A 26,492-nucleotide genomic window follows, 5' to 3' on the forward strand; every position below is an offset into this window, starting at 1 on the left:
ACTGTACTCCAGGGGACATTGAAAATCTATTGTAATCATCCCATGCCTTGTGCTTTTCAATTACTATTTGCTTAGAGTGTTGTAATGGAGTAAGTTATGCCACAATGACTCAATGTTACAATGTTACACCTTACAGATTGATTTATACCACAGACAATAAAAAAAAAAAAAAAAAAAAACTGACTACACACAGATGATTTTTATTGAACTATTTAACTTCAAAAAACAGTTAACTATGTCAGTGAATATTTAAGTATTATATTGCATACATAATTAGTAATTTTGGATTTTATATTTTTCACCTAAAATCTTTTTTATTTATTTAGTGTGTATCATATTAAAGGTATTGGATACTTATGAAATTATATTCTGAATTATTTTAGATTTACATTGATTACATCTTGTTGCAACGCCAGCACAGTAGCATTCAAAACCTGAAGACCAGCAATGCTGTTTATCCCAGCAGAATAGTGGTACCCCATGCCAGTAACTGCTAATTTTTAAGTAATCAGTTATGCGTTATGCGATGAAAAGGCAGCTGTGACGAAAACCTTGCAACTAGCAACTATCAATTATCCTTAACCGCATATTGCGTGTTTTGAATTTTGAAGTGGCTCGTTTGAAAGAGCCTGAATGCTAATCACTCTGTTGATCCCCTGCCTTTTGTTTTCATGAAATAAGAAAAGGAAATCTTCCCTATTAAACCCATTTATCAATGTCAGCTTACATATTCTGCTGACATTTAAATATGCAACTGAGTGTGACGTGCATGAGTAAGCCAGAAGGACAGGCTTTTCAGACAATCGCTCATAGAGTGCCCATGTGGACAGGAGACGAAAGACAAGACACACTCTTTCACATCAACTTTGTGACTTATAAAAGTCTGAATTCAGAAAGGGAGGGGAGGAGAGATAAAACAGCGCCTGTATTCATCTTGCCGAACTTCCGGAGGGAAATCACCAACTGAGGCCCCATGAATAATTTGCTATTTCCTCACCTTTACACACATACACACGCGCACGCTTGGGAACATGTTGATGGATTGGATTTAACCGAGCACAAAAACATCTGATCAACAACTAAAATGTGGAAGGTGAAGATGTGTTATGCTTGCTTTTTATATGACATAATGGACTTCATGTTCAGATGCTTTGGGAAGCACTTTTCTTGGTGGCATTTTGCTGTTTCCCCCCAAGTGTTGGATGTTAGGTTTTGTTTGAATTTTGCACCTTTTATTTGTGTCTAAGGTGAAAAGAGCCACTTGTTTGTTAGCTTCATATTCAAAGGCATTTAATTACAAAGAGTTCCTCTGTTCAAATATCTACTGGACCATTAAATTGCCTGTTACACTGGCTAAGATTATCTGTTGACAGAAGCCTCCTTATTAGCTAAATAAGCCTTTGGATGGTAATGAAACTAATATAATGAGTGCGACAGAAAGCAAGTGCATCACAAAGCTAGTGAGCATCAGATTCACAAACACCAAAACATTAAAGGGGATCATATCATGCAGAATCGAGATTTCCTTAATCTTTTAATGTAAGAGTCTTTTTTTTTTTTTTTTTAAAGAAGCACATTTCAGAAACTCAAAATGTATGAAGTAATATTGATTACTAATAATATTTGAAATAAAAATAATACTGTTTAGTGTTTAACATTTGTGTAGTCAAGACGAGTCTGGTATTCTAAAATATATTTTGCTAATTTGTATTTACATCATATTTATATTAAATATGGTGCAAATGAATTAATTCTTATTAATAATGTCAAATAAAAATAATATTTGAGTTTTTTGTAGTTAGTCTAATATTAAATACATGGCAATTATATTAAATATTATGTAAATATTTTTTATTTTTTTTTAAGTCCAGTTATGTTGCATAATGTATGAAATAATAAGCCAACATGTGACCACTATTTTTGGTTTCAGCCAAGAATGTTCCTTTGGGAGCATCACTAGACGTCACGCAGAATGCGGCAACATGATCGTCTTTGTTCGGAAGTTAATGATGCCTATTGGGTGAAAATTGTGGTAATGGACCCTTTTCACAGACTGTAATGATACATTTCCACAGTTCTTAACATTGTAATCTAGCCAAGTATTTTTTATATTTTCAGTTTTTAAAAACATGTATGTACATGTATAACACTATATACTTTATATTGAATGACCTTGGCATTAAATTACAGAAAACTATTTAATGCTGCTGTGTGAGTGTTTCTAACACAACGGCTGAGGGAGTGACTGCAAATTTGATCGTTCTCCCTTCTGACCACCGTAATCAATTTCTTAATATTTTTTTTCCTCCTTAGAAACGCTATCATGATTTTTTTTTTTTTTGGAGCAATTGGCAAAACAAAAATTATATTTGTTATAGTTTCCATTCACCACTATAGGTATTAGGTATACGTTTACCCAACTATGACTTATGAGAACCCCGGAAATTTGAAAAGAGTAGTAGCATTAAAATAATTTATTTCTAAGGGCCAATGAGAAGGTGAAAATGGTTGTGACCCCTTTAACATTTATATATCTATATATTTATTTATTTTTTAGTATGGTAAGGCTTTGTGATGTTTGTAAAAAACAACTAATAGTTACTCACTTGACCAAGTGATTGATTATATCAGGGTCCCGAGCTGACACCGTGCCAAGTGAGCTGCCGGCCGGGGTGTCTTCGTCCACCTCAAAAATGTACAGAGCCCGACTGAAGAGCGGAGGTTCGTCCACATCCGTGACTGTGATCCGGACCATCGCCGTGTCGCTGAAAGGCCCCAGGTGCTCAAAGCGTCGATCTATATGCGTGTTGGTCACCTGTACCCGTAGTGAGTATAACCTCTTACTCTCGTAATCTAGTTGCTGAATGGGAGAAAGGTTACAAGAAGAAAGATAAGATGTTAGGCCAGTCTTCATGACCTGTCTGAATAAAGGAAGGCTTATACTTCTCTGATCTGTTTCAGCTCAGGTCTATTCGGTCACAGATTTACGACATTCTCTAGCAATGTCCTAAACTTTTCCAAATCTAAAGCTCGTTTTTGGAAGCGTTCATTGAAGTGTGCTTATCACTATCCCCTTTCTTTAACGTTGAATGTCTTTTTTTTTAAAGGCAGGGTATCGCGCTTTAATGCAGCCTTTAATTATGAAACGATTAAAGACTCAAGGTGCGATCTTTTACCTTTCGCCCATTCAGGTCTTCTTCCGTAGCTATCTTTTATTCTAGTTTAAGCAATAAGATTTGCATAATTGCCTGAGCCTCGTCAAAGCCTGACCTGACAAAGAGTGGAAATAAGCTATAGGCAGATTTCAGCAGGCAAATAGATCCCTGTGCCACACAAAAGGAAAAAAGGGACTTTTTTGGGCTGTGAATAGAATTAAGCACCTTTGTAAAGTTGATAGGACACGAAGGCTTCGATTTAGGGGATTACTTTCTAAGCACTTTGCTTTGTATGGACGCGTGCACACATATGAAAGAATGAGAAAATGAGAATGAGGGAAAGACCGTGGCATGGTGCGGATTTTATTTCTAACTGGCGACTTACAGTGTCATGTTTAAAACTTTAGATATAGGGCCTGATTACCTTCTTTACTATTATCACTCCTTCCTGGCTGGTGCTGTCTGTGATGATATTGAACACATCTTGCCCTTCGCCATCCAGGATAGTGAACCACATCTCGGCGTTCTCCCCCACATCAGCGTCGTACGCTTTGATCCGGCCCACCGATGATCCGATTTCGGCCGACTCTGGAGTGGAGAGATGGTAGGTACCTGGAAAAGGAGAGCAAAATAAATCAATTGAGTAAACAGTCAGGTGTTTGTACGAACTCTTTGTTCTCGAGCGGGGTGCTTCAGCGTGCATTTGTCTATTTGTTTATCCTTCTCTCGGGGGGAAAAGCAGAGCTGCCTCTCAGTGGTTATTCTTTAATAGAATTTCGGCTCCGATGAGCCATTGGAGAAGGTTCTTTTAAAACCCAGTTTGTGGAAACTGTTTCTGATGTGGCTCTTGTATTGGATTTGAGACTGTGGCGAAGAGAGAGGGATTATCACCCCAAATTAAGCCCCCGCTGTGCACTCTCTCTCTCTCTCTCTCTCTCTCTCTCTCTCTCTCTCTCTCTCTCTCTCTCTCTCTCTCTTTACATCTCTCTGTCTTCTAGTTTCTATCCTTCTTTCTCTACCCCCATCCACCCTTCTCTCTCTCACTCTAAAAGCCTCTCTCTATGGAGATTTTGTTCTGGGTTCACATTGTGACTCATCCTGGTCAGTAGGAGAAATGGGCCCAAAGCATTTCCATGATAATTCAACTGAACCACAACGTACATGTTCTTATGAAATATCACTTGCGGAGGAATGCGAAACATGAACAGTTCATTGCATATGCTGATTTTTGTTGAAGTCTATTTGCAAGTCCAACCACAATTCTGCTAATAAACGCTCTGATAATCTAGACTGCATCAATTATTAATTTGTTGACTGGCAATCAAACTCTTGTTCATTTGATATAAACCTGCTGGGCTTGTTATATGCCTTTTGTTCAGTAGATTTCATCAAATTCCATATAATAATAAATTCAAGGTAATTTGCATGAAAATGAGTCATAATTTAGTTTCATGTGACCAAAAAGTGGTCTGTTTTTGCTACGGTTTTGCGTTATTTGCAGTTGATCTCTTGTGGATTGAGCAGAAAGCTTTGCATTTTGTTTTAGATTATTGCCACTTAGTACATTAAACTCTTTTATTTCAATGTTTAGAGGATGGATGGATGGATGGATGGATGGATGGATGGATGGATGGATGGATGGATGGATGGATGGATATTTTGTGTTCTTACTGTGTGGGAATCGAGGAGGACTGTTGTTGACATCCATAAGGGTGATGTTGACTGTAGTGGTCCCGGAGAGACCACCCATCTGTCCAGCCATGTCCTTGGCCTGAATCACCACCTGATAGTGCTCCCGGTTCTCTCGAATCATGTTTGGAAGTGCCGTCTTTATGATGCCTGACAGAATGGATGGACACAAGTTTTAGGTGCTATCTAATGAGCTTCTCTGACTTCATTATTTATATGCTAATGTCACGCTAAAAAAGAAGGTTGGACGAGGGGGGAATAAACATAACCATGGAAATGAATTCCCAGCCTTAGGGTATTTTAAAGAGCGAGTTTTAATTGAGTAGGATGTCAATCTTCAAATTATGTTGTGATAAGGTTATTAGAACATGAGAACATAATGTATGTGTGTGTGTTTTTTTTTTAAAGCAACACACTTAACTTGTACCAAATTCAGTAAAGCAGATAGAAAACTATAATTGCAAAAAAATATATATATAATAGTAGTTTTACTTTAATACAGCAAAATAATGTATACAGTAATTAGATTCATAATTGGAAGTAATGCGAATAGAACATTTTCAAGACAGATTGCAGTAATGGTAATTTGGGTGGTAAAATGTGAATGTTCTCAAACATAAAATGCCCAAAAAAATAAATAAATAAATAAATCTCAATGTTCTAAATGTTGTGTTAGTTTTCTTAATGCAAAATATAATTCCTTTGTTGTAGAAATATGCTGATTTAGGGTGACATATGGCCTGGGCAGTTTCTTGACAGGCTTTATGCGATTCACCGACAACATGTAAGAAACTATGTTGGCAAATGCTGTATCACCTTATTAGTATTGTACCCCATCTTTTAATCATTTCAAATGATACTTGTTCTCTCATCTTTGCTCAACTTACCCGTTTCAGGTTCAACTGAGAAATATGGCTGGCCCTGCAGTATGCTGTAAACCAGCTTGGCACTGTTTCCATATGCTTCATCATCTGCATCTGTGGCTGTAACTCTCATTACAAATGCACCTTGAGAGAGAGGGTAGAAGAGAATTATAGAGCAAGGTATTTCAGTTCCAAAGAGCCCTAACATGAGTGTAAAACATGATCCCCACATCCAGTATTAAAACCTCAACCATGATCAAAGCAGTGCATCCTAAAGGTGCACCATGAACGACAAATTCCAAGTTGTAAAACTCGCTAATATCCTATATGGAGAGACCCAGCGCAAGCAATGATCAAGGCGAATGCATGATCACTCGTTCTTTCATCTTCTTTATCTCAGTGTATTTCTTATCTAAATCCTAGTCTCATAATTACTCCAGCTGCACGGTGAGATGGACATATCTTTAATTGTAGTTTTTCTTTCACCCGCTCTCACTGGGTCATCCCATTCATTTTCCGCTCTGATGGAATCTGCTGTATGTTGCTGGGAAACGTCAGACCAATAATCTGCTCAAAGAAACATTATAATTACACCAATTAATCTAGAAGTAACATGAATTTAGTGGGTTCATTTTCAGCTTGATATGGCTTTGGACAGATGTAGGAGGGGAATTTTTTTTTTCTCTGATATGAAAAGCTCTTCAAAAATTTGACCATGGCCATGGTGTATAATAAAAATAAAAAATAAAAACCTTTTCAAAACCATTTGGCTGCTTAAATTTGACTAGTGTGCTATTAGGGCAGTATATTACATTTTCACAATGATTTTGTAGGCAACAAATCACGAGTAATTTTGCAATCTTTTACTATTCGCCACTATTAAAAGTATTAAAACAGAGAGGTATGAGTAGCTTCTCTGATTTAAACTTCAGTTAAAGTTACATTTTTATAATGCACAGTATTTATTTCTTATAATAATATATGAGAATATTGCAGTTTTAGCTATTTTATGTAATATGGGAAATTATTGTGTTAGTGAATATATATATATATATTACATAATATTGCTGTGATGTTATATTGGTACTTATACATGAAAATGATTGTATTCATTTAGTGGAACAAAATTCATTGACTCTGGCCATTTCAGATCAAGCAGACCTTCAAAAGACATTTTTGAATATCATCAAAAGGCTCAAGATTTTTCTCTCTTTCTTTGTAGCTATAGTATATTTGAGGCCTTTGTGGTACTGAAAGTCTTGTAATGTTTTCACGAGTGTAGTACATCATTACCCACAATAAAATCTGATCTTGGCCTGGACTCAGATATAACTAGCGACAACAACTTTTGTCCTGCCACATGAAGGGCAAAATCACTCCTCATTCGTAGTTGCCAACAGCCACGCTTTCCGTTACAGTCACGGCTTCCTGTGAGTAGTTTCCTATGAGGTTTCGCCTTTCTCATTTGTGTACTACTGACATCTTACAGTTCTTTCTTCTGAATAGACTTTAGAGGTGACTTCGCGGCTTCTCAGTCTCACCTCTGAAGGTGGACCGAATGCACATGTTGTTTCTGCCATGGATCAGCGGCGTCCCTGGCATCAACAAGACCTCCGCCGAGTGCCATTCGCTCTCTGAACGGCTCGGAGAATACTAATGAATGCGGAAACATCTGTCGCCCTCCAATCCCATTCCGATAACACGGAGGGAAACAGAGTCTCAGACTTCATGGATGGCCAGATCTGATTAACGGCAGGCACGTTCGCAACACATGGGCGGTTTGTTCGGCTTAAACGCGAGTGCCACCGTGACCTCATGGTTTGGCAAGCAGAGCCGCTCGTGAATTCGTACACAGGCGGGAGAAAGGAAGAGCTCCAGCGAAGTGTCAAACGAGCACGGTGTCTCATTTACGTTACGGGGTGCCGGGGATGATGTAACTTTCAACCCCACGGAGAAATATAGAAATGAAAGGAAGAACGAGCCTGCCAGAAAGAGAAGCGGAAAAAATAAAGGTTGAGCTTCGGTTTCAAGTGCAAAAGCCTTGGGTGAAAAGACTGTGGTCCATTTACAAAGCTGTTGTAACCAGATTTGTGTTGAATAAATAACTCTGCCCACAGTTGAACTGCTGTAACGTGACAAGGTTTTAAATTTGTGAGGGAAATAAATATCAGTAGTGACAGCAAATCTGACATGTATCATGTTCTGAAGGATCTGAATAAAACAACATTGCATGTTCTCAGCTTGTAAAACACAGGTGCTTTGAGACTCTCGACAGCAGAGACATAAAGGAGATCAGGCACTGTAATGCAAGAATCCAACTGAGAGTCCCTGGAGTGGGTCTTGCATTTGTCTGAAAGGAGGACTGATAGTGTTTCACGCCTCAGGGATCCATCTTTCAGCAAACATGGCTGCATTAAGATACTCTCCGATGAGAAATTCAGAACTTAACAGAAATTTGAATACCTATACACTTTAATAACACATTTCATTTCATGTTGCATTGAAAATGTCACAACAAGGATGTGACAATAGTGTTGATTGGCCGATGGCACTTCAAGAATGGATACAGTTCCAAACCCTTCACTAGTGACTATCCTGAGCTGTGACTTAAAAGGCAGCAGACAGGGAAAATATTAGTCAATTTCATGCTTCAAAAAATATTGGGCACTGGTGAAGCATCTTCTATAATATGAAATTTTTTTGTGATTTGTGACAATATGTAGCTCGCTAACTTTTTCATTAAAATTTCATCAGACTACACGGCTATGGTCACTGCAGAAATATGTTTTATTTGTCCAGATTGTGTAGTTATGGCATCTGCCAGCAAGGGCTAACTAGCTTGTGCTAACCAACTAACTAAACCTGGAAACTTTGGTGTTCAGGTGATGTGAATTTGAATCAAGCTCATTTTATAGTCTTCCATTTTTCTGCTGTAGGGGAGAGTGGGGTAAGCTGTGACACCTTTTGTTAAGTTGTCTTTAACAAAATGTGAATAAATAATATGATAACCAATATTCCGAATTGTATGCCACAGAAGGATGACCTCTCAAAAAAAGTTGGGAAAACAGTGTCATTAGTTGAATCCTGGGGATTGCTTGATTGATTGATTGAAACCACAGGCATCAATCACAGGCATCTTTATATGATGGGCCATTTCTAAGGGGGCTTTCACACGTTTGCTGTGGTTCGAGTCCAAGCGCGACTGTTCCCGGTGCCCCCGGCAGTGTTGGACTTGTTTCACATTCAACTTGATTCAGTCGAACCCTGGTGCACTTGCGTCTATCTTACGCCATCTCAAACATGCACGGAACATGTTAGAGAACGGGTGATAGGCGCGTGTCAATATATCGCCTGAAGCTGGCTTTCTGCTGCTTTAACTTAAAAATCAATTAAAAAGGAATTTATACTTGTATTATATTACATTGTAGCCACATTGGACCAAACAGTTAGGGAAATTGATGGATGGATGATTCAGCTGCAGATGCCATCTTCTGGTCAGACCTTGGAATTAATTTGGTGTTCTCTAGCCATTGAGCATACATTGGTTGTACACTCATTAATGCATAATAGTATTGTTGTAATGCATTGTGGGATTGAATGAGTGCACTTGATAACATCCACTATGGTTTCGGTCACCACTAAAAATGGCTGTCCCCTTAAATAGATTTTGGACACAGCCTTAGTCTCGGCTTCAGTATCCCGGTGCGCTCCCGGGTCCACATGACAGCTTTCACATTGCAAATTTTTCATGCGAACCGTGACCTATTTCAAACTAAACTGTCAGTGTGAAAGCACCCTAAATAGATAGTGGAATGATGAAGATTGTGCTCTAGAGGGCAATACATCTCACCCACTGACACACTTTACCCCACTCTCCTTGAATTATGTTAATAATGTGTCAAAAATGCAAAAAGATTTAATACCTGTTTGATAACCTTTTACACAGACATTGTGTCAAGCATTCTCAAACAGTGCTTTATGAATTGACAAACACAAATAGGTACACCAAGACCACTTCAAGCATAATTTCCTCATTTCCTAGTGATTAATCTTTGATTCATTTGCTGGGTCACAATGATTAAGATCCACAATGATTATCTTATCATAGCACAAAATCTTTAATCAAAAACGGCTGCCTTGTTTTTGTCGGAACTGCAAATGAGTTTTGATTCATTCAAGATAAACCTGCGGGTTAATTTGTTGCTTCGTGAAGAGTAATTGATTTCAGCTTGCAGCATCCCGTTCATTTACTTTGATTCTCTCTGCTGCTCTTAATGGGTTTAAATAAAATAATAATAATAATAATAATAATAAATAATAATAATGTTATCCCATAATTTACTCACCCTCAAGCCTGACTGTCTTCTTTCAGCTAAACACAATCAGAGTTATATAAAAGAAAAATATGGCTCCAGGGGGTTAATAAAGTCCTTCTGAAGCCAATTTATGAATTATATAATTTTGGATGAACTAACCCTTTAAAACTTGAGGCAGCAACTCACCAACATTCGACATCTCTGATACACTGGCCACGTAGGTGTCCTTGGCAAACTTTGGCTCGTTGTCATTGATGTCATGGATTTTGATGATGAATTCCGAGGCCCTCTCGAGATCCTGTCCAGAGGTTTTGTTGACGGCTTTTGCGCTTAGGGTGTAAGATGCTTTCTCTTCCCTGTCAAGCCTCCTGGTGGCATGGATATCACCCGAGTTCTCATCAATCTCGAAAACAGTTCCGGCCCCGTCTCCGGTTAGGACGTACTTCACATGTCCATCTTCCGTGTCCATGTCTGAGTGAAGCTTAAAAGAGCAAAGAGAGTTTTGTTGGAATTAACAGTTCCCGAATTAACTGTTTTCTTAGTGTGCGACTGGCAAATTCTTTGCAAATATACTCAGTCTGTCAAGGCAAAATGTTCAGGCGGTGGTCCTAAACCTTGTGCAAATGGAAACAGAAATTAAACGTTTTTCTAAATGCAGTTTAAGCCCTTTCTGGTCGAAGTCAGAATGTGTTTCTTGAGCAATGTTTTTAAATGAGTCATGAATATGTGAATGGGAATTTTCTTAAAGGCCCCGGTTGGTTTAATTTTCTTTGTGGGTAAAGCTCCGAAATTTCGACTTAAATATTCATTCACTTCAGTATCAGTAATAGTTTCAGAATTCTTCTTTTCCTTTTCAATAGCAAACACAGAGCAACGAATGGCGATCTAGTCATTATCTGCAGGAGCGCAGAACTTACAGCATAGAAAGCTCTGTGTTTGACGGCATATGGCAGATATCTCAGAAAACTGTCAATAGACTCCTGTACCTTTACACTGTGGAGGAAAGATATGACCTGTTTTTGTTCAGAACGGTCACAATTACACAAAACGCTCCTTCAGAGCGGAACTTTCATTTTACACCTGTCTCTTAGCAACAAGAGGAAGCCCGGCAGCCCTCTCCATTTGATTGCAGTTCCTCTTTTCCTGATTAGGATTTTACCTGAAGAGACTAGCCATTTTAACCAGTCCTGGACAAAATATCCAATCAGCATAGGTGCCATAAAATGTTTCATATTTAATAAATGATCAATCAAAACCCAGAAGAGGCTGCAAAAACAGTCCTTTGTATTTGTAAACAGCAATCAAAGAAGAACCAAAAAACCTCTTCCATTATAAGAGTGGCATTCTAAGCATTGCACCCTAAAATTTCATAATATGTCCACTTACAGCTAAATGTACACTATAATTGGAAACAATTTTACAGTCCTTTCTAACCACTGTTATCAGGATGTAGATAATTTGACACGCAACAATTAAAACCTCAATTTGGAGGTTGCGTCATTGTGAAACAAGTGTTCCTCTCTGTCCTGAAACTGAATTAGGTATCCATTACACACACAATTGCATTAACAGTACACCAGAAAGCTGCTTAGAGAAATGGCTATCTTTCTTTAGCAGTTTTATGTCCTGGGATAGACAATTGTAAGGGGGAAATCTTTGTGAATGTGATTTTGCTTCATGTTTACTGCAAACAGCATTTGCAATAAAGCATTCATTAGTTATTTCGGTAACACTTTATTTTACAGTGTCCTTGATGCACGTTACATAAACTTACTTTACTAAAACCAATTGCAAGCAACTAACCCTAAACTGAACTGTAACCTTAATTCTAACCCGTACAGGTAGCTAATTGGTATTACTTAATTGTATAATTACACTGTAACAAGGACACATTAAAATAAAGTGTAACGTTAGTTCATGCTAAATCCTCCCATAGCAGTTCAAAATGTTAAAAGTTCATTACATTAAGTCTGGTGAAGTCACAAAGTAAAATGCAACCATATGCACCCATTTTACAAAGATACTCAGCCTCATGTTGTCACAGTAGTGTTTCTGTCTGAGGCTACGTTTACACGTGGCCAGTTATTTTCATAAACGGACATTTCACCCTCTCCGTTTTCAGAAAAGTGTTTGTTTACACAAACCCGTGTATATGCCGTCAAAAGCATGCCAAACCTGTAGGTGGCAGTGTAACGAGAAGCTCAAGCCCATGTTAGCCAATCAGAATCCCGAAAATATAGGTCGCACCTTTGACGCAGTGCAAGTTCTGTCGATTACTGTGACGTCGACTGCCTAAAACTCAGTTTTTCTCTGTTTACATGCAAACGTGCAAACGTTTTGGAGTTTTCCAAAATATCCACTCTGGCCGGAGTTTTTTAGAAAGAATCGTTTTCAGAGGCGAATTCTCCGTTTGCGTGTAAACGGGGGGAACAACCGAAGGGAAATGTCTCCGTTTTTCAAAATAACCATGTACGTGTACGTGTTTTCCTTAGTCACATGTCTTTCTTTGTTCTGTTTTCCCACCAGTCCTTTGTTCCCACGGTAACCCTCATTAGTTCATCTGTCACACCTGTTACCTCGTCAGTTTTGTCACTTGTTTAGTCATCATCATCATCATCATCATCTGTATCACCTGTGTCTTGTTAATCAGTGTTCATCTGTGTTCGTATTTAGTTCCATTCTATTCAGTCAATCTTTGTCTTATCTCTGTTGTATTAAGTGTGTGTGTACCTTCTGACTGTCTCCTATGTACCTGTTTGAGTTATATTGTGAGTAAAAGTTTGTATTGGAACTTTTGACTCCTCTTCGTCTTCTTCTGCCTGCACCACATCATGACAGAAGATCGGACCGCCCAAAATGGATGATAGGGTAAAAATTATCATCATGGCTCAGGAGAGCAAAAACTTTTTTTCTTTTTCAAAGGACTTTTGCCACCTTGCCATCACCAGTGCCCTCGGCGGCGAAAGCCTGAGTATCTTGTTCCGGATCGGGGCCATGTTTAACCACCCCATTGACTTCCCAGACACCACCAGAATGGACTGGAGGGAGACCGTCATCCGGTGTCTGGAGAGCGTCGTGCACTGATCCGGAACACAGCCAGACCCAAGGCTCCTTCATGCCATGCCTGCCCAGCCTGAGCCCTCAGCCAAGATGGCCGCCGCCTCACCGCCTGAGCCCTCAGCCAAGATGGCCGCTGCCTTGCTGCCTGAGCCCTCAGCCAAGATGGCCACCACCTCACCGCCTGAGCCCTCAGCCTGGATGGCCTCTGCCACGCCGAAACCTGTTCCTGTTCCCCTTTCTGTTCTTAGACCTGTTCCTGCCCCAAGGACTGTCCATGTTCCCAAGCCGGAATCTGTTCCTGTAGTATCTGGATCTGTTCCCAAGCCTGAGCTTGAGCCTGTTCCCGAGCCTGAACCTGAGTCTGTCCCCGAGCCAGAATCGGTTCCTGAATTCCAACCCAGCCTCCCTCTCCCATCTGCCATCTCTCAACCCTTCTTCCACCACTGCCTGTCAGCCCCTCAGCTCCTCTAACCACCTTCGGGGTCGCCGTGGGTCTGCCAGCCTGCAGCTCCTGCATGGTCGGTGGATCCCCAGTCTCCGCCTCCAACCTTCACAACCAGGACATCCATCAGCTCATCTAATCTCATCTCCACCATGGCCCATCAGCCCACCAGCTCCAGCGGGCTCCCTCGTCCCTCCGCCGGGCTCCGGCTCCTTCGTTCGTCGGCCTGTTCTCGCCTCAGGACTACACTCCTCTGGCTTCGCCTCGTCCCTCTGGCTCCATTGCACTCCTCACTCCCTCCAGCTCCACCTTGGTCCTCTGTCGCTCCGGCTCCACCGCTGCCTTCTGGATCCCCGCCTGCGCCTCGGTCGCCAGAGCCGTCGGCATCACCATGTCTCTCGAGATCCTCAGCAACGCCCTGGCTCTCCACTTCCAACTGCGCCGCCTCCGTCAGTCGGCCCCCTGGAGTCGTCAGCCCTGCCTCCACCATGGCTCCTCCCTCCGTCGTCTCCGCCATGGCCACCTGCACCATCTGCTCCACCCTGGTCCCGTCTCATATGAACCTGTTTGAGTTATATTGTGAGTAAAAGTTTGTATTGGAACTTTTGACTCCTCTTCGTCTTCTGCACCACACCGTGACACATGTCAGTACAAACCCTTAAGCTCTTCTTTTTTTCTTTTTTTTCTTCTGGACCTCAAGAGAAGGAACATGTTGGTCTTTCATTCATTTACCTATAAGTACCAATAAAGCACCATAACTGTGTTACATTTCACTTGTGCACTATATGTTCCAAGTCTTCAGAAGTCATACGATAGTTTTGTGTGTAAAACAAGCAGTATTTTGCTGAATTTCATTGATGTTTTTCTCTTCCAGTGAACTTTCAAGTTTGTGGACAATCAACTGATTCAATGAGGAGATGTGACTCAATAGGACGATTCATTCGCAAATTGAAGATGTCAAGATTTTCAGTGAGTTAATACCTAAATGTAATTTGGTTCCAATTATCATTTGAAGTCAAATCATATGACTTCAAAAGTTTTGGAATATAGTGAGTGTTTGGAATTTAGCATTTGTGCCCTTTTCAAGATGGAAAGCTGAGTTCATCTTTATTTTATTTGTATGGAAAATTACCATATTTTTTTTTTTTTTTAATGAGTAAATGATGATCCTTTTTTACTTTATTACTTTATGAGGGGTTGAGTTTTTTTTTTTTCTCTCTCTTTTTTTTTTTTTTTTTCAACTAAAAGCTTTTTCATTAAAATGTTTGGAGTTTTCTTGCCTCCCCAGTGGTTTTCTGATTGGTTCTTTTCAAATCATCAATTATACACATTTTTATTTGTATACCTACTGAGCATTTTTTTTTTATTTTATTTTTTTTTATTATAAAACAAACACGAAACAGAGAGGGTCATAATTTTTGCTCCTCATATTTTCATCCCCATTTCCAGTTTTTGGCCTGGTAAATGAACACTTTAGATAGAGATTTTTTTTTTTTTTATGCTTTTGAAAGAAGAGTCTAATGTTCCCCAAGGCTGCATTTATTTGATCAAAATACAATCAAAAATGGAATAAAGGAATAAAGAACATTTTTACATATATACACTACCGTTCAAAAGTTTAGGCTCAGCAAGATTTTTTTAATGTTTTTTTCTTTTCTTTTTTTTCTTTTTTTATGTTTTGAATAGAAAGTTCAAAAGAACAGCATTTATTTAAAATAGAACATTTTCTGTACTTTACTGTAACTTTTAATCAGTTTAACTCATCCTTGATGAATAAAAGTATTGATTTATTTCTTTCCCCCAAAAATAAAATTAAAACTCTTACTGACCCCAAACTTTTGAACAGTAGTGTTTAATGTTACAAAAGCTTTAGATTTCAGATAAATTCTGTTCTTTTGAACTTTCTATTCATCAAAGAATTTTGAAAAAATTTTGTACACAACTGTTTTCAACATGGCTAATAATGAATGTTTCTTGAGCATCAAATCATCATATTAGAATGATTTCTGAAGGATCATGTGACACTGAAGACTGGAGTAATGATGCTGAAAATTCTGCTTTGATCACAGGAATAAATTACACTTTACTATATATTCACATAGAACACAGCTGTTTTAAATTGGACTAATATTTCACAATATTACTGTTTTTGTTTGTATTTTTAATCAAATAAATGCAGCCTTGGTGAGCAGAAGATACTTCTTTTAAAAACATTTAAAATCTTACTGACCCTAAACTTTTGAACGGTAGTGTATATATGTAAAAATGTTCTTTATTCCTGTGATGGAAAAGCTGAACTTTCAGCAGTCATTACTTCAGTCTTCAGTGTCACATGATCTTTCAGAAATCATTCTAATATGCTGATTTGGTACTGAAAATGGTTGTGCTGTTTAATGAAGACAGTTTACCAGAACAAGAAACATACAAAACTATAATAGTCCACATTTCACTTCATTGATAAAACTGTAATTTTAGATGATATAGGCCTACTGATTTCTGGATTAGAAACACCCTTGGTTTTTATTCCAAACATCTGTTCATCTTATGCAAGTGTATCTGTACTGTTTACAGAAAGATTTTTGCTTACATTATGTCAGAATTGGCTGTCTAGAGGTGACAACATAACACAAGTTTGATTACTTTTGTAAACTCCAGTCTCAGAGTTGGCTCACACTCTATTGATCGTTCGGATTCTCCTGGGATTATGCTGTCACCGCTGACACAGTGAGAGAAGAGAAACATACACCGCTCCCTCACAAAAGTCATCTGTTGACGTCAGGCATTATGGAGAGTATCAGTTATCCATATTTACAGCATAACCACACAGTTTAAATTACAATAATTGTTGATGACACTTCAAATATCAGTGCATGAAGAAGAAAAACTAAATATCTTACAGCATTGAAATATGTATAAAAACAACAGTTTTGGCAACATGTGACAGCGTCAATGTGTAGACCCATATGGTAGATACAACACATTTTTCACACACTGTTGTATAGCTTGTTTAAGACTTAAAAAAAATAAAAAAAAGTTATTCAAACTTGAATCAAACTTGAACTTGAAACCTGACAAATGTAGCCTACTATATTAGCATATGCACAATGGATTATGTTTTTTTTTTTTTCTTTTTTTTTTTTTAGTGGTTAGAAAAGACATATGGCTCCAGCGTTAGAAAGTTGAGAGAAAGTAATGTCAATGCTTGTTGTTAAATTATAGTCAAATAATGTGTTCAATTTAAGACACATTCCCATTTTACTCTGAATTTTAAATTCAGGACAATATGCAGGTTTGTTTGGAGAGAAAGAAAAGACCAAAAATTAAATATTCTCTTTTTAAAATACAGAATCTACTGAAATGCTTCAATGGACATTACATTTGCAGTCTAATCAGTGGTTGTTATGACATGGTGATGGCAAATCTCATGAATATTAATTTGTCCATGCTGACGTTGCTTGGTAACCTTTTTAGACTGCCCAGTCATGCAAATGATTAATATTCATGAGGCAAACCTTCACCATAGTATATCTTATAGTTCATATCCATTGCTTGAGCTCTGGCCTTTGAGGTTCAGAATCAAACCATATTTGATCAAGAAAGGATGCATTAAATTGATCAAACGAGACAGTAAATACTTTTGTTACAGAAGGTTTCTATCTTAAATAAATAATGTGCTTAATCAAATATTCCTGAAAAAAAATACTTTTTTTTTTTTTTTGAGCACCAAAGCAGCATTTTAGTGTGATTTCTGAGGGATCATGTGACACTGAAGACTGAAGTAATACATTTATTCCCAACATTTCTTTTAAATTGTAAAAATATAATACATTACTATTTTACTGTATTTTATACAGTTTTTTGGAGATAAGAAGATACGTCGTTCAAAAAGATTAACAAATATTACTGACCCCAAAGTTTTGCCTTTTAATGCAACAGCAGTTTATACAGAATATTTAATCTTCTAAATGATGCCAAAACTGTAATATTGACAATTTAACATTAAATTATGATTGAAAATACAATGTTCAAAATAGTTTAAACAGTTACCAATAGCTCAGATCATTAGCCCAATTGAACATTTGACAAAAAATTATATTTTAAGCTTATTTATTAGCCTGCACTCTTAAAAATAAAGGTGCCAAGAAGAACCAAAAATGTGTTTTTAGAAGAACAATATGGTTCCCCCAAGATCCTTTCCTTGGGGAGGTAGTATGAATAACCTTTTTCCCACTACAACCTTTTGTGCAACGGGAAGGTTTAATGGATGAACCTTAATTTTTAAGAGTGAAATTAAAATAAAATGCTGCCTTGGTATGTTAGATGAGTGCAGATGTAGTACCGTATGCTTTCTAATTTCCCCATCTTGTAAACACAGTGTGCTGTCATTCATTTGTGACTACCAGACACTGCAGACTTAGTCGCTGCAGGGGTTTTGTGGGTCAGTGGATATATGCACACATCAGACGTCTGTATTTCTTTCTTTTTTTTTCTTTTTTTCAGTGTAGGGGCATAAAAGGTTTTTTTATATATATATAAATAGTAGTGCACTTTGGTTGAGTGAGCTGTTAAGTCCAGCTCTAGAAAAGAAATCCATCAATACAGACAGACAGACAGACAGACACATAGACAGACAACAATGCAATATTAAATGTTTAAGAATATAACATTCGCATGCTTTTTCTCAAGTGTCCCGGACTTGATTTCCATGAAGCCGATGCTGTAATCAACCTTCTGCGACATAATGACAAACCTCAATGTTCACAGTCACCGACAAGAACGACAGAAAAGTCCAAATAAATAAATCCAGAATTTGTCAGTCACAGTAAGCGAAGGGGGAGAACGTCTCTGCTTTCAGCTCTAAGCCAGTAATCTATGCAAACATTAGCATGCGATCATTAGCATGTGGTTAATGAAATGTTTGTGCGCTCTATCTCACGGGTCCACATTCTCCTGAGTGACAGAGCGAGTGAGGGACACAGCATGCAGGAAAGCCAAAGCAGATATAAATAACTTGAGATAAGATCTAATTATTTTCAACATATTTACAGCCAGTGACTCTACACCCAAGTGTGATGGTAGTTGAACCAATTTTTAGGAAGAAATGACATCTTAAGATGCATTTAATTATTTTTTCTGATGGAAATGTCAAATATGAAGAATTTTTGTTTTCATAGGAAATTGCATACACACTCGCCCGTGCATTTCTCATCATATCCATAAAAAGAGAAAAGTTGCTCTGGCTACTTTGATGGTGTGGGACTGTCAAAGGTTAGTTGTCACAACGAGATAGAAAGGTTGACACGGAGCAGCTAAATCAATCATAAAAAAAAGGAGCTAAACAGGGGAGTCTGCTAGCAGAAAGAGAATGTGACAGAGCTTGTAATAAACAAGAATCTTTATGGCTTTTTGGAGATAGCGAGAACTAATGGATTTGAAATGTTGTAAAAGTGACAAGGATATGTTTTATTTTTTTTTATCGACAGGTGTTTAAAGGGGTTCTATTATGCCCTTTTATGAAGTCTTGATTTTGTTTTTGGGGTGTATTAAAATGTTTCCATGCTTGATTGTTCCAAAAACGCATTGCTTTTCACATATTTTACATTATTACAGCTCTTCTTTTCAATAAAACCCCTCCTTTCGAAATACGAAATGTGTTGTGATTGGTTAGCTGGCCCACTGTGTTGTGATTGGCAGCGTTCAGGAAATGTTACGGCCCGTCAAAACCGCAAGCTCTACTCAGATGTAAATATTCTTTCAGAATACTCTATAATTTCAGAATGGTATTTTTTTTTTTTGGTAGATACGATGTTATCCACCATTTAATAATATTTGTCTGAAAATTTGTTCATGGATTAATCATGGATAATGTTCCTAAGAGGCAGTGAACCTTACAAAAGCTTACGAAACCAGTGAGCTTACAAAAGCTACAGTAAACACATCAACACTGTAATGTTAGTTAGCACACTAGCGGAGGCAAAGCTTTGCCCTTCAATCACATAGAAGCTATCATTGCAACTACATAAAGATTATAATTGGAACTGTTAACAGAAAACACAACTACAAATTATAAGATATACTTACAAGTTGTGATCCATAAACAACAGATTGTCCTGACAAAATGGGAATGGCTATGTCTTTCAGGAGAAGCTTTTGTGCATATAGCCTGCATTGCACTCTCTTCTGGAAGCTGTTCTCCGTAAAATGTGCAGCGCACAGACAAGCATTGAGATTATAATGTTCAAGAACAGTGTTAACATTTTAACGTCTCTACGTTCGTCAGCCTTTTTCAGAGTAAAAAACAGCGACAACTCCTCTTCCTCTTCTCTAAAGCAGCCTAACATGGCCTCACCCCCTTTGTTGTGTGTTCCCGGGGGCAGGGTTTATGCAAATATTAGGGTTTGTGATGTCACCAATCCGGGAAGAAGCTCGTTGTAGTCCCTACCAGCCGTTTGTTGTAGTCCTTAAAAAGTGATTTCTGTAAAAGAAAATATCTCACTTTGCTTTGAACTTTGAGCATCATAACTTTGCAGATGTTGTTTATGCTCAAACAGCAACATTACACACCAACTAAAGTTAAAAAATAATAATCATAATCAAGGACCCCTTTAATGTATTATTATTGAACAAATAAATCGCTATAAGCTCTCTAACATGTTCATTGTAAAGCATTATATATTGTGAAGGGTAGAGCTACAGTAAAGATATAGTTACAGTAACGTCTTCAGCCGGTCAGCTTTCCTTTCCATCTAAACTGGTTATATATCTTGAACCTAGTAGTGATAACCATATTCATCCGCAATGTTCAAATGACAAACCGCAATGACAAACAATGTTCTTCCGCAAAATGCATGCAATTTGTTTTTTAATGGCTAGAAAGTTACACTGTAGCTTTAATGTAGCAGCTATGATGATCTACAAATGATCAAAATGATTCACTTTTTTGGGATTCAAAATCATTTTATTTTAGGTATAAAGTGATGAATTACATAACAGTTTCCAAGAACTCACAAGTCTTAAATGAGATATTGAACTTCTAATCATTGTTCGTAAATGTTGATACTGAACTACAAGGTTTCAGACATGAGCGCGTCCTCTCAATGCTCAAACATTTGCCACGGTTTAGGGCAGATTTAAAATTTAAACCAGACAGAAAGGCATGACAGATCACATCAGCTACAGTCTGAAATATACCCTTGTGCAACCTTGATGGTTTTAAATGAACGTCTGAAGGCCTTTAAGTCGTATGTCAATGTATGCTACACCTCTGACATGTATCATAAATTGTATTTGTGATTCATCTTTTAATTCTCTTTCATTAATTTCAGAACAAAGCACGTTGTACCTCCAAAGAATATTTTCTGGAAAAGGACTTTAATGCCAGTTGTAACCAGAGGAAGCCGATATGAAGATGTAGATTCCATTTTCATCTCCACTATGTATAAAATCCCTTGACAGCACCATAATTAGTCTCTCTATGTCCTTTATTGTGAAGAAATCCTCCAGCGCTGCCATGGCCCACACAGACGTGAGTTTGAAATCCATAAAAAGACATCTGAGACAAAGACATGCAATGAAAGCAGACAACCGCATAAAGCCAATACAAACCCCAGCTTCTCAGGGCTAATTGGTATTTGTCAGGCGAGCGTCTACTCGCGCTTTAAAGGGTGCACATAAAACATTGCATTAATCTCTGAGGTAAACACACGCTTCAACGACAACAACAGGCTTCATTAGGTCATTAATTTGAGGTGGACTGTGGTCGAGCCTGAAAATCCCTGCAGGAATAAAGGCGATGTGTGAAAGATGGTATTGGCCCCGCTTTAGCAAAGGCGTAATGCGTCTCATAACTACCTGTCTTGTTCTATACAGTGCTGCTGGTGAGTCTTTAGCCTTTGCATATTATTTCAGCAGTCAGAGAACAGGAAATATTCTACGCAGAGAATGAAGAGCCTGAATAAACATTGACGATGTTTGCACGCAGTAATTTACAAGTCTCAGTGCTTTTTAAGTCGTTAACACAAAATGCTTCATTCTAAATATAACGCATTTGAAAACTCGGAAAAGTTGCCACTAGGGCTATGCGTGTTTCTTCTTGCTCAGTGCAAACAAATTCAGGCAGACCTGTAAAGTGCTAAATGGACCCGTGAGAGCAGCGGGTTGAGATCAACAAAGTAAATTACACACAAACACACACACACACAAAAAAAAAGATTTCTTGAAGAAGACATTCTTGAATCAAATTGCATTTACTTGAGAAGCAAACCGACTTATGAAATGAGCTGTTGGGGGGAGTATCAGAATTAAGTGAGTTTATGCTTTACAATTTTTAATTTCAGGACAAAACAAGATTAATTTTCGTACCTCACTGCCATATATTTTTGTTTTATGCTAATACACCTTATTTATTTATTTATTTATTTATTTTCAGGAAACAAGACTAAATATCTCATGTATTTTGCTTCTCAAGTAGGTTAATGTATCCTGCTTTAAGAATATTTAGATATTTGTACTGGAATATAATATTTTTGGAGTGTAGAGTTAAAGTAACATGGTGCTTCACACAAACATTTCGTTTAGCCTAAAAGTACAAGTTTATGTTTGCTCTGTGTGTTGTTTACGCTGCTTTGGACAAAAATCATTGCATATCATGAACACTTGGCACATGTACGATTACTATAGCTGCAGGCACCTTAGTAACTTGCCTAATTGATTGTAAACCCCTGTAACAACAATGACTTATTTTGGGGAAATAATTAGCTCAAATTAGCATTAATGAGAATATGCATATGTTGCTTACATGAATTAAATAATTCCCAACTAGGGAGTAGGTCAACTTCAACGTATATCAACAATTACACGATTTCTCGTTGTAATTAATGATATAGGCAGATAGAACTATGTTTCAATTTGGGGGAATTTTAGGTATAAGTTGAAGAATGTTCATTTATTGTACAAAATGTGCGTCCAGCACACGAATTGTACAATTTCTGAACGGAAATCTAGCGTCTTTAACACCAAAAGATAACACTTTTCCTGTGGCCACAAAGAAAATAATTATCCTCGTGTTTAGACAATTTGAGATTTCTTTCAATAGTAAAATTGACCGTAGAGCTTAAGGTAAGATCTGCACTACCCAGGGACTCAGATTTGAAACAAACAGAGCAAACTTGATTCAAATGATTTAACAAGTTTATTTAAATGAACTAACTACTTTAAAATCACACAGGAGTAAATATGCATAAACAAAACAATATACGATCGCAATAAGGAAAACAACAAAATAAACGTAGGAATCAAAGGTTAATATAGGGGAAGAAAGGAGAATATAAGAGAGAGAGAGAGAGAGAGAGATGAGCAAAAGAGAGTAAGAGTGATTTTAAGAATGACTTCGTGTGTGTGGGTGTGTTGGAGCACGTGGTCTGGTGTTTTGTCCAGAACCACGTGGGCATGTATTTATGTGTATGCGAAGAAGTGTGAGTCAGTGTGAGTGAGAGAATTGTGAGATAGGAAGAAACAGTTCAATCGTTCACAACAAAAACCCAATAGGCACAGTAATATTAGACATTTGAAACAGCACTTCAGATTACAAATTTAAAGTCTACGTTACTCTTTGTCGGCCTTCCTGGTGCGTGTGTGTCGCGTAGGGGCAGACCAAAAAGCGCCTGGGTCACGTGTTCACCGGAGCAGCGGTTCACGGCGTTGTCGTTGCTATGGCAACTTGAAACGAGCGAAACTTAGCAAGTTGATCTTAGCTTTAAGTTGGTTTCGTTGTTGGTTGAAACAGACTATTTACTGGAGTAAAATAGTTAAGAAAATAAAACTTGGAAGAAAATGAAAGTAAAAGCGAGCGAAGGTTTCCTTGAAGGAAGGAGGCGTGGTCTTCTTCCTCTCTCTGGCAGACTGCAATGTTTTCAGAGTTACGCGGCATTTTGAAGGAGCTGAGCTCACGCCTCTTGAGGTGTATGACCCAATCGCCTGGGAGGGCGATGGCGACTACCTCCTGACGTTTTTGCGGAGGCTCACGCCCCCTTCTAACAGTTATGGAGAAGTTAAATTTGGTCCCAATATTAATAACACCGGAATTAATAAAAGAATGCGTCTTCGGAGATTTTGAGTTAAAGATTCACTACCGTTGAGATTTTTGGAAGAGAACAATACCGTGGACGACTATGTCATGATTTAAAGTCGTAAAGATATAAGATTTTTCACTATAACAAGCATTTCATTCTTTGAGTATATCATAAAACTAGGTTATAGCGGTCCGATTTATAAGGACCATCACATAAAACAAATACATTTCAAGAATACATTTGGAAAAGGGTGATTTTTGATCATAATGTCCGCACATCCGAGCTTCTCTGTGTGTGTAAAGGGGTACTGAAAGTTCACAGCTTGTGTGTCCGGTGCGTGAACTGCGTCTGCTCCCCCCCCCCCTCCTTTCTTTCCTGAGGGGGAAGACCAGTATGTATGTATGTATGTATGTGTGTTTGCCCTCAATGGACAAAGGATCATGCCTACATCACGAGAATACATTTTAAACATTTCACAGGATGATTTCGATCCATACAATGGTAGGATCTGTGTGTGTTTCCTTGTGTGTGTGTGCGGACAGTCTTGAGGGTTCGAGCACGGGATAGAGTCTATGTGTGTGCGCATTACTAGTGTTGATTGAATTAGTCCGGTAGATAATGCTCTGTTGTGCTGAGCTGTTAATCAGTGTCTCAACGATCTCCAGGGGGTGTAAAGATGGCAGACTCGTGATTCCAAGGAGGGCAATCGATGCATGCGCCATTTGGGTCCGCACGTCCTGCCTGGCGGCATTGTGAGACAATAGAGGTGTTTTGTGTATTAGAATTTGCGTTAATCTAATCAAGTCAGACAACGACAAATGGGGTTTGGTCACGAGGAGTTTGAGCAATTTTTAATTACATGCGCGGGCTGTCTCCTTTGTGTTACATTCCCCCTTTGATGAGTTGACGGACGTGTATGGGTCTAGTCGAGTCATCACGGTAACAAAGGTCAGATGGCAGGTGCATGGCTAGGAGGAGGCAGTAAAGAGGGGTTGTTCAGACTGCAGGTTGAATCCGATGAGGTCCTCAGTATTCTCTGGTGCGGCGTTGTCCTTCCGAGGGTTTCTCCTGAAGCTGACGGAGACTGCTTCTGTGAGTTTGGCTGTGGAGGTTCGGATGGCGTTGATCCTTCGGTACAGGATATAGGCCAAGCCCAGAGCTAGGGCATGTCCGAGGATGCTGGTAATGCATAGGGCGGTGTCGGCTGCTGTCCATGTTTGGACCACAGGTGAAGTTTTCAGAATAGGTTGTCGAGACAAGGCCTGAAGGGCTGAGTCCAGTGGGGCTATGTCGATGAGTTGCGACCCCTCTTTCGCGATCCAACTTTCCAGTTCTGGATCTAGTGTGAAGTTGCGGTCCCTAAAGAAAGATGGAATCTCTAGTTCGGCTTGGTACTCTTCACTTGGGAGATGGTACAAGGCGAGGTCATCCAGGTGGAGGATGGCTCCTCGTGGGACTTGAATCCACATGCTTTGGTTCAGCAGGTTGACACGTGTAGCAGTGTCGTGTTGATCGTAGGTCAGTGTCGCTGAGCGTACTGGAGTGTTCACGAGCCATCGGTTCCCTACAATTTCAGCTTGCGTCTCGGTGACTTGGTTGCGAGATTTCGCGTCAGCCGGACAACGGGCGTCGCTAGCCAGCTGTTGGAGACCGCAGATCCCATCGGTGTTATCCCGGAGGAAAGGTTTGCTAGGGCAGAGGTAGTGTATGTCTTTTGTGAGGGTGCACATGTGCAAGTTAGGGGCTAGGTACAGCTGTGGGTCGCTGTCGTGGTACGCTACCACCTCTGGGGTCCGTACCTTAAATTGGGTATTTCCCTGCCAAAATCCAATGTTCACCACGTCTTTAAGTCGGTAGATTCGGCTTGACTCGATAATGGGTAAGTTTAGGAGGAAACCCACTTCTCGCTGCGCCGGGTCCACGTACAGGGGGATGGCACTTCCTAAGGAGTAGGCAAGATGGGTTTGTATAGGATCGGCAGGTGTGGTAATGGCGGAAGCCAGCACGGTCTGGACCAGACTCAGGGGTACCAGGTATGGTGGAATCCTGCCCATGGCTAAATTGTCTATGGAAGAGCTCACTTCTCTGAGCATGTCGCCCATTAATGCGGTGACCAGTTGGGTCTGGGCAAAATCGTTCTGGAAGACTGTGAACATCTGTTTCATGGAGCTCACAGTCCTGTTCAGCATGACGCTATGTGTGTTGAGGACAGTGACCGTGCCTCTCAGTGTCTTGCCTATGGTGGTCAAAGATGCGCTCTGTGTGGTGAGTTGATCTTTCAGTTGTGGAAGTTCCGTCTGGATTTCTGCTACCTGTCGTCGTACCGTGGCGATGTTCACCGCGTTGACACTGGACATACCAATGTTGAACAGGGTGCCTACGGCAGCAGCGGCTCCAAGCAGGGCTCCTAAGAAACGTTTGGAGCGCCTGTTGTGCCCGCTCAATTCAGCCTGGGTGAGGGTCATCTTCTCGAGTTGGTTCAGCATGTGTTCGATGTCGGCTTCAGCGTGTTTGAGGGCGGCCTCCGTCCATTTGGCACCTGCCCAGCTGTACATGACGGCTGTCTTTGGGTAGTGTGCACGGTAGACGTTTCGAGGGTCGAGTCGCACGTACACCTTCTGGGTGTGTGTCCGACAGTTCGTTATGAGCAGTCCGGGCTGCTCTCTCAACACAATTCCCGAGGCCGGAGCTGAGGAGACGAGGTCAGGTGGCGGCTGGCTTTCGGTCGTCGGGAAGCACATGATGACGATCCACAGCAGCATCCTATTATAGGCAAGAGAGAGAGAGGTGTGGAAGAGCAAAGGGGAAAGAGAAAAGGCACAGGTCAGCGAGGGTTGTCCCGTCGGAGGGTCCAGTCTTCTTTTCCTGTAACGACGGCGGTTGAGGTCAGCTTGCAT

General features: G+C 39.4%; 1 protein-coding gene across 1 annotated transcript in view; it reads right to left on the reverse strand.

Annotated features, from left to right (window-relative positions):
* cdh10b (cadherin 10, type 2b (T2-cadherin)) overlaps window positions 1-26,492 on the reverse strand; it is a gene marked incomplete at both ends in the record, with an annotated part of 55,904 nt that overhangs the window by 11,232 nt on the left and 18,180 nt on the right. The window contains 5 exons of the mRNA XM_081393516.1: window positions 2,607-2,860; window positions 3,580-3,767; window positions 4,827-4,994; window positions 5,732-5,851; window positions 10,210-10,504. Coding sequence (XP_081249642.1) covers window positions 2,607-2,860; window positions 3,580-3,767; window positions 4,827-4,994; window positions 5,732-5,851; window positions 10,210-10,504 — 1,025 coding nt within the window. The remainder of the gene's footprint in view (window positions 1-2,606; window positions 2,861-3,579; window positions 3,768-4,826; window positions 4,995-5,731; window positions 5,852-10,209; window positions 10,505-26,492) is intronic.

Source organism: Scardinius erythrophthalmus (genome assembly GCF_964197995.2).
Source record: "Scardinius erythrophthalmus genome assembly, chromosome: 18".
In the NCBI taxonomy this organism is placed as follows: domain Eukaryota; kingdom Metazoa; phylum Chordata; class Actinopteri; order Cypriniformes; family Leuciscidae; genus Scardinius; species Scardinius erythrophthalmus.